Source organism: Ichthyophthirius multifiliis (assembly GCF_000220395.1).
Source record: "Ichthyophthirius multifiliis unplaced genomic scaffold scaff_1120509251173, whole genome shotgun sequence".
Lineage (NCBI taxonomy): Eukaryota > Ciliophora > Oligohymenophorea > Hymenostomatida > Ichthyophthirius > Ichthyophthirius multifiliis.
In genome coordinates, this window is record NW_004086134.1 from 1,437 (window position 1) to 10,877 (window position 9,441).

At 15.4% G+C, this 9,441-nt stretch overlaps 2 protein-coding genes across 2 annotated transcripts, besides 15 other annotated features; both read left to right on the top strand. All coding sequences in view use genetic code 6, as the record gives it.

Moving 5' to 3' along the window:
- Positions 1–1,362: 1,362 nt before the first annotated feature.
- Positions 1,363–1,411: a microsatellite.
- Positions 1,412–1,437: 26 nt separating this feature from the next.
- Positions 1,438–1,527: a microsatellite.
- A 1-nt stretch (position 1,528) lies between these two features.
- Positions 1,529–1,577: a microsatellite.
- Positions 1,529–1,593: a microsatellite.
- Positions 1,540–1,615: a microsatellite.
- An 18-nt stretch (positions 1,616–1,633) lies between these two features.
- Positions 1,634–1,683: a microsatellite.
- Positions 1,636–1,685: a microsatellite.
- An 801-nt stretch (positions 1,686–2,486) lies between these two features.
- Positions 2,487–3,913, top strand: IMG5_153750 (hypothetical protein; the record flags this gene model as incomplete). The annotated part of the gene is made up of 7 exons (XM_004030728.1): positions 2,487–2,744; positions 2,817–2,959; positions 3,006–3,146; positions 3,353–3,392; positions 3,459–3,522; positions 3,623–3,718; positions 3,852–3,913. The coding sequence occupies exons 1-7, from the start codon at positions 2,718–2,720 to the stop codon at positions 3,911–3,913; spliced, it is 573 nt and encodes a 190-aa protein (XP_004030776.1). The 5' UTR covers positions 2,487–2,717.
- Positions 3,785–3,843: a microsatellite.
- A 924-nt stretch (positions 3,914–4,837) lies between the features above and the next one.
- Positions 4,838–4,866: a microsatellite.
- A 208-nt stretch (positions 4,867–5,074) lies between these two features.
- Positions 5,075–5,122: a microsatellite.
- A 1,398-nt stretch (positions 5,123–6,520) lies between these two features.
- Positions 6,521–6,581: a microsatellite.
- Positions 6,582–6,682: 101 nt separating this feature from the next.
- Positions 6,683–6,774: a microsatellite.
- Positions 6,725–6,774: a microsatellite.
- A 58-nt stretch (positions 6,775–6,832) lies between these two features.
- Positions 6,833–6,880: a microsatellite.
- Positions 6,840–6,884: a microsatellite.
- A 451-nt stretch (positions 6,885–7,335) lies between these two features.
- On the top strand, positions 7,336–8,514 carry IMG5_153760 (zinc finger lsd1 subclass family protein, putative; the record flags this gene model as incomplete). The annotated part of the gene is made up of 1 exon (XM_004030729.1): positions 7,336–8,514. A coding segment is annotated over one exon (1,177 nt), but the record flags the coding sequence as incomplete, so codon positions are not given.
- Between the last annotated feature and the right edge of the window lie 927 nt (positions 8,515–9,441).

Consider the following 9,441-nt stretch of genomic DNA (forward strand, 5'->3'; position numbering starts at 1 on the left):
AAATAAGTTGATAAATAAAAATTATTAGATAATTTATTAATAACTAACATAAAATATTTTTTTATTATAATATAATTTTTCAATATACTTATGCTGAATTAAAATTGAATAGAAAGTTTTTTTAGAACAATTAACAAATGAACTCAGTGATTTTAAATGAATTATAATATTAAAATATTTTAATAAAAAATGAAAATGATGTATAATCAAATAATATATTAGGTTCTTAGAACATATAATAGCAATAATCAAAATAATAACAAAAGTAAATATAATAAAAAATAAAAGCTAATCCATTAGTAAAAAAATACTAAGCGTATTAAAAGGTAAATATATCAATTTTAATAAAAAGAAGATAAATAAATGATATAATTTGATAATATAGAAGATTTTATTAAAATTAAGCTTAGTAAATTATCTCGTTAATAATAAGTATAAGTTGGTATATAAAAAATTAAATAAGAAAATGGTATATAACTTAAATTTGATTAGTATGAAGTTTAAAATGAGGAAAATTATTTGGCTAAAACCTAAAATTTTGTTTAGATTAAAAGAAAAAAACGTTAATTTAGATTAAATCATTTATTATTTAATAATATAATAAGCGATTAAAACTAAGAATAAAATTATAAGGATAGTGATAAATAAGATTAAAAAGGTTAACAAATAAATGATAAGACAAAATAATAAATATAATATAAAGATGAATTAAATGTAAATAGTAAATAAAATAGATTTTTGTTTGAAATAAAAAATAACTTTTAAAATGATAATTAAGTAAATAATATTAATATGTTATTTCAGTTATAAATTTACATGAATTAATTTAAATATTTATTTGCTTAATTAGTATTAGATTAAAGCTTTTCAATTAACTATATAATATGTAAAATATATAATAATAGTTAATGTTAATTCTATAATATTTAAAAATTTATATTTTATATAAAAAATATTTGTTAATCTATTATTATTATTAACTATTAATTAATTAATTATTTTAATAGAATTTTTCTATAAATTAAATAATATATTATTTAAATATTTAATTTATTTCTGTAGTATTTATATAGTCATAATTTGATATAGTATATTTGTATTAATATTTAGAAAAAAAATTAATAATTAATATAATAATTATGTAATATTTTTTAATGTTTTTATTTATTATAAATAATAAAATTATTAAAAAAAAATTTAAATAATAAAAAATATATAGATAATTTAATTAATGATAATAATAGAAAAAATATAATTATTTAATATTTTTAATAAAGAAAATTTTATAAAAAATATTTATAAAAATAAATATAGTGTATAAATTATTTATATTATGTTTTAGTCGCTTAAAAAATAAAATTTTATATATATATATATATATTTATATATATATATATATATATATATTATAAATTTCATTATAATTTATATTTAAAATTATTATTTATTTAAATTAAAATATTATTTATTTTTATTTATTTATTTATTAATTAAATATTTTTAATATTTGTAATTTATTATTAATTTCTTTATTTTAAATATTTTTTTTTATTATTAAATAATTTTATTTTTATTTTTTAATATAATTATTTTAATTTTATATTTTTATTAAATATATATATCTATTATATTATTATTTTTTTTTTTTTTAATTTTTAATTTTTTAATTTTTTTCTTTTTTTAATATAAAAAAAAGTATTAATTATTATTAATTTATAATTATAATTTAAGATTTTTTTTGAAATGAAACAATCATTATTTAAATATATGTTTTTTATGTATACAGTTTATACAAATTTTAATATTTATATTAAATTAATATATTGATAAAAATAATTATACTTAAATCTTAGTTTAAGTGTTTCAATATTAGTTCTTGTATTTTTTTAAAAAAAATTTAATGCAACTTAGAAAATAATGTTAAGAAATTTAAGAAAGACAAATCAAAATTGCTTTTTCATTTTTAAAACTATGAATAACCAGTAAACAAATAATTTAATGAAGATTTAGAAGAAATATTATATCAAAAAATTTAAGAACTTATTAAATTAAGCAATATACTTATAAAGATAAAAAAATGGTTATATACTTTTATAATTAAAAATTTAAATAATAAAACAATAAATTTATTTAAGAATTAAGATTTCTTTATAGTGCAATTTGTGAATTAGAAAAAGATATTAATTTATTTTTAGTTTTAGTAAAAATATATTATATAAAATATATCTATTAAGAATTTGAACACTTTTAAAGATATATTAACTCCTCTTATTAAAATACTCATATTAAACTTTAATTAATTAATACGAATTCTTTTATTTTATGTAAAGAAAATAAAAAATTTATATTAACAAATAAAATAAGAAAATTTTTATTATGGACCAAGTTAATTAATATAAAATTCAAAAAAATGGTTTAGAGCAGGTTCTTGTTTGCACAATTATTTCAATCCATAATAAGTTAGATACATATAATATAAGATGGCTTATGTCCTGGTTTAAATGTAGTTATAAGAGAAATAGTTTAGCATTTAGATTATAATTATAAAGTTAATTAAATATATGGAGCTAAATATTGATTTAAAGGCATTTATAAGGAAGAATATATAAAATTATTACCTGAAGTAGCTAATTTTGTTCATCATAAAGGAGGGACATTTTTGGGTACATCCAGAACAGGATTTAACAAATACAAAATAATTGAAGGATTGATTAAAAATGGAATTTATTAATTGTATGTCATTTGTTCTACAGTACATTTGCTTATCTTAAAATAAAAAATTATTTTTAAATAATGAAGTTTACCACATATATTAGAATTATATTATGAAGTTAGAAAAAGTAAACTAAATATTGCAATTTGTAATATTCCAAGAAGTGTAGATAATGATATTCCTTTGTAGATAAATCTTTTGGCTATAATAGTTCAATCGAAGCATTAAAATATTAATATTTATTTAGTATTGACATTTTTTTTTTCTAGAAATCTTGAAGAATTCTGGTAAGTACTAATATGGAAGGAAACAAGATCTCATAAAAATGGAATTGCTTTGGTACTGGTATAAAATATGGGTTTATTACTATGGGAGCTTATCTTGCTTCAAGATGCACAAATTTTTGCTTAGTTCCTGAATTTTAGTATAATTTGTATGGAGAAATCTGATTGTTAAAATATTTTAACCAATATATTAAAAACAAAGGATAATGTTTGATAGTTTTTTCTGAAGGAACAAGTAAACATTTATTTTTAATTTTTTATTTTTTGCTTATTAAATTTCTGAAATTTAGAGCTATTGTGATTAATAAAGAATTAATGTAACAATTAAATATTTTGATTTTTTTTATATGATTAGAACTATTAAAGTTAATGCTTATGATGTTAAGCTTTGTAGGGTTTATATTATTTTCTTTTATTTTAAAATAAATAACTGTTTATTATAAATTAATTAATAAAAATAGTACAATTGGTTAAAATGCTGTGCATGGTTTAATGGCTGGATTTACTGGATTTTTAATACAGCATGTCATAATAGATTAAATTAAAAAAAGAAAATATTATATTATTAATTTATAAAAAAGACCTGTTATATACCATTAGAAAATATGCTAATCGTTAACATTAGAAATAGAATAACAAGTAGTAACGGTGATTGTTAAAAGTTACTTGCTTCTACTCGTTAACCTTGATTTAGACACGAAGATTTAATAATTTAATGATAGTATTTATAAAAATTAAAGTAAAAAATATATATTTAGTTTAAACAAAAAATATTTTAAAAATAAGGATTTTCATATAAAATAAAAATTTTCATATAAAATAAAAATTTTAATATAAATAAAAATTAAAATAAGTTATACCGAATATTTTGGATTATTTTATCCAAAATTTATTTGAAGGTCTATAAATTATTTGAAGAATAAAAAATTATTTGTTTATATATAAATTTTATCAATTTTTTTTTATATAAATATTACATAAAGTTTTAATATTTAAATTATTTTAATTTAAAATAGAAATATTAATTATTATCTTTTAATTTTTATATAATTTGTAATTTAAAAATTTAAATTGATTTAATTCCTTTTCGTTAAAAAATTCAATAATTTTTATAAATAATTGTTCATATTATTTAAAATAATTTGTTATTTACTCGAACTCAAAATGTTATTACGGTACAAAAAAATTGAAAAAGTTATTTAGACTTATAAAAATGAGTTTTGTAATTAATTTAAGATAAAATTTAGATATTTGCGTCTTGAAATCTAATAATATCATAATCTATATATAAATAAACTCTCAAATAAATGCGTAAATGCGAGTATCATCTTATTAATATAAAAAAAGAAAGATGAAAAATATGCATAAAGAATCTTTATTAAAATGGTAAACTTATTTTATTTAATATTTAAAATAGAAAATAAATTATTTCTTTCCAAAATACTAATATTTATTAAAATTTCAATTTTACATTAATTAATAATTTTAAATTCATTTGAAATCTTAATTTTAAAAATTATAATCTATACCATTAAAAAGCGTTTATTTTCAATTAAAGGTATATAAATTATACAAATTTTTGTTTTCATTTTTAATTTATTTTAATTCTTCGTTATATTTTTTTAAAAGAATGTTAAAGTAAAATTTAATTTTTTGAACATTTCAATTTACATAATTAAATTTATTTTTAATTATATAGTTAAAAATAAAAAGTCCTATAATTTTTTCATTCATTTTATAATTTATTAAGCAAAGTAAAAAATAACATATATGCAATTCTTAAAATATAAACTATAATCTATTTATTATTTATATTTTTTATAATTTTTTTTTTTTTTTATAAAAATTATTATATTAAAAATATTATATATATAATTATTAATTTTTTTATATAATTTTATATGAAAAATTTAATTAATAAAAGTCTATAAACTATATTTTCTTTTTTTTATATATTTAAAATTAAAAAGAATAAAAAATAGAAAATTAATAGCTTGAGAAAACTCAAAAAACCAAATAAAAATTAAGTATTTAAAAGAAATATTATTTATTTATAATATAAAATAAGTTTTTATTAATTTATATTTAAGTTAATTTTTTATTTAATTTTATATTTTTATCTTAAAAAATAAATTTTGATAAATAATTATAATTAGATAAATTTCATTTATAACTAATATAAAATATTTTTTATTATATACTGAATTAAAATAATATAAAGATTCTTTTTAGATGAATTACCAAATTAAATCCGTGATTTTAAATGAATTATAATATTAAAATATTGCAATAAAAAACGAAAATGATGCATAATCAAATAATATATTAGGTTCTTAAATCCTATAATAGTAATAATCAGAATAATAACAAACGAATACATAATAAACAATAGAACCTAATTCATTAATAAAAAAAAATACTAAGCTAATTAAAAGATAAACATATCGATTTTAATAAAAAGAAGATAAATAAATAATATAATTAGATAATATAGAAGATTTTATTAAAATTAAGCTTAGTAATTTATCTAATAAATAATAAGTTTAAGTTGGTATATAATAAAGTAAATAAGAAAATGGCACATAACCTTAAAACGATTAGTATAAAGTTCAATATGCGGAAAATGATTTGGCTAAAACATAAAAAAATATTTAGATTAAAAGAAAAAAACATTAAGCTAGTTTGAATAATTTATTAAATAAGAATATAATAAACCACTAAAACTACTAAGAAAAAGGTAGTTATAAATAAGATTAAAAAGGAGAACAAACAAATGATAAGACAAAATAATAATATAAAGTTGAATCAAATATAAATAGTAAATAAAATAACTTTTTATTTTAAATAAAAAATAATTTTTAAAATGAAAATTAAGTAAATGAACTTAAATCGTTATAAATAAAAGTAGCTTTATATCAATTATAAATTTACATAAATTAATTGCTTTAATTAATTTTTAAGTAGAAATTTAAAAAAACTTTATAATATTTAAAATATATAATACTTATTACTTCTTATTATATTATATTTAATGATTTAAATTTATACTAAAAAAACTTGTTAAATAATTATTATTATTAACTATTAATTAATTATTTTGATAGAATGTTTCTATAAAAATTAATAATATAATATTTAATATTTAATTTTTTTTTTTTTTTCTATAGTTTCTATAGTCATAATTTTTTATTATTATATTTGTATTAATATTTAAAAAAGTTTGATAATTAATATAAAGTCTTTTATTTTATAGTAATATTTGTTTATTCTTTTATTTATTATATTTTTTCTGTATTTATTCGGTAAAAGCTATTAAAATATTTGATATAAAATTTATATAAAAATAATAATGGATAAAAATATAATTAATAAATAAAATATAATTATTAGATATTATTAATACAGAAATTTATATAATAAATATTTATAAAAAAAATATAGAGTTAGAGAATTATTTTTATATTATATTTTAGTTCTTAATTAAAAATGTTTTAATTAAAAAAATAGAAAATTTTTAAATATCTTTTATTTAATAATAATTATTATTTTCTTTTTATTTATAAGTAATTTGAATTTTATTTTTACCTTTTTTGTATAAAAACAATATTAAGAAAATATATTTAAATAGAAAATTTTTAAAATTATAAAAGAAATAAAAACAATAAATAATTTTAATAATATATCTATAAATAATTAAAATAAATAAAATATTGTATTTAAAATCAAAAAATGAAATAAATAAAATAATAAATATAATAATAAATAAATAAATAAATAGATTTATATAAATTTTTTAAATTATTATAAAAAATATTTTTTTATCATTTTTATTTCTTTATATAAATAATTTTCATATTATCAATAAATTTTCATATTATAATAATTTTTTTTTAATATAAATTGGTATTATTTTTGTATAATATGTTAAATATAATTATTATAATATGTATTATATATTTTTTTTTTAATTTTAAATTTGGCCTTATATTATTTTTATTAATATATTAAAAATAATAATATTTATATAGATTATATATTTTTAATTTTAACTATAAAAATTGTATATTAAAATTATTGTTATTTTACTGAATTAATTAATTTTTAAATTATTTTATATAAAAAATATTAATGTTTTTTTATCATATCATTTACATATTAATTTTTTTTTTAATATAATATTATTTAATACTAAGAACAATTACTTTTTTTATAATTTTTAAATATAGCTTTAAATAATTAATGATGAATACGATTATTAAAAATTATACAAAATTTATTTTTATAATAGTTTATCTATTATAAGCTTTGAATTTTTAAAAAAAACACTTTTGAAAAAATGTTTAAATACACACTTTTCGCCATAAGATGCTATTGATTGTGGTTTTAACGTTTATACTCCAGTTGGAAAAACGATAACTTATATATGTGGTCCGAAAACTGTTTTAGGAGGATTTGAAATATGTGGAAACAACTGTGTTATATCCTTAAATGTTAAATCAAATAAACCTGTATATAAATATTCATTCAACTTTTAATATGTAATGATTGATCACTGGGATTTTAAACGTGAATTTTTATATTTTAAAATAAATGGATCTCTTGCTGCAAAATTATAAAAAGTTTTTACTTTTTAAATATTATGCGCAAGAAAACATTTAAAAGAAAAATACTAATAAGCTGATTTCGATTTTTAAACTAATGATACTCTACTTGATATTACGATTACTAATGAAATATTTATAAATAATGACGCTTTTTTAAAATCGTTTGGAATTACGGAATTTGAAATTTATGCTTTTGAGTGTATGCCTTAATGTGCTAAATGTAATAACGATACTTCTTGTAGTTCTTGTTTTGATGGCTAGTATTTAAATATAGATAATTGTTAAAATTGTGGTATTGCGTAATGCTAAAAATGTACAGATGGAATTTCTTGTGATTTATGTGAAATTGGATATTTTTATAATGATTCTTAATGTATTTCTTCATGTCCAAAAAAAAAATATGCAGATGCTTCAACAAGAACTTGTTAGGATTGTAATAGTAAATGTGCAACTTGTTCTAATGCAACTGATTGTGACACTTGCTTTAAGAATAGGGTTGGAACTACTTGTGAATGCCCTGCTTATAGCTATGATAATTTGAATTACACATAAGCTTGTATCGAATGCTCTACTATATCAATTGGATGTTCTACTTGTAATGCTACTAAATGCTAAGCATGTCTATCAACGCATTTTTTAGATGGAAATTCATGTGTAACAGCCTGTCCTGCAGGTAAATGGGGAAATACGACAAATAGATAATGTACAGCTTGCTTATTTAAATGTGCAACTTGCTCTAATGCAACTGATTGTGACACTTGTTTTGAGAATAGACTTACTTAATAATGTAATTGTCCTTAATATTCTTATGATCCTAATATTTTCAATTAAGCCTGTACTTTGTGTTCTACTTTTTCAACTGGATGTGTTACATGTAGTAAAACGGAATGTCTTACATGCAAAATTCCTTAATATTTTTAATTAAACTAAAATAAATAATGCGATTCATGCTTAAATATAATGGCCAATATACATTTTAGTTCTGATTTTTTAGATTTAATTATAGATTTTGATTATTATTATACTAATTTATAAATTGATATTATTATCTCTAATTTAGATTTATAAAGTTATTCTTCTTAATTATAATTTACAAATTAACTTTGTATAGAAACCTTAGACTAAAATTTTATTACTTCTAAATTATAAGGAAATATTTTTTGTTCTTTTGATAGATATTTAAAAACACTTACACTTAAGCTTGATACTGTAAGTACTATTAATAAAGATGATATAATAAAAATAAAACCTGGTGTGTTTAAACTAACAAATAATGGATTTGTTTGTAATGATTTTCTTTAATAAATAACTGGAAAAGTAAGTTTAGACACAAATCTAGTTACAAAATTAACTTAAACAAATCCTATTTCCATATGTTAATAAGCATAAATAATAATATAATGTATTTCTAATTGTGGTAATAAATAATTAAAATAAATTGATTGGTCTCTAATTTCTTCTAATGTAAATACAGTAAATGAAATAAATTTAATAAATACGTAAATTTAATAATAAAATAACTAATACTTTATATAGATACCGCCTTTGTAATTGAAAAAATAAGGATAATACTAATTCTAGGTTGATGTAGTTTCCTAGTTTAACTAAGCAGCAACTGCAAATGTAATAATATAAACTTTATAAGACATATTTATAGACATAAGAGTAAAAACAAATCCGATCTAAATTTATAGAAGTAATTTAGTGAAAGTAAATGTTTATTTTAATCTCTTATAATGCGAAAACGATGGAAAAATATCTTATCAATAAGCAGATGTATATTAAATATAAATAAAATAAAATGACAATTTAACTGAATTATTAAATATTAATCCACATA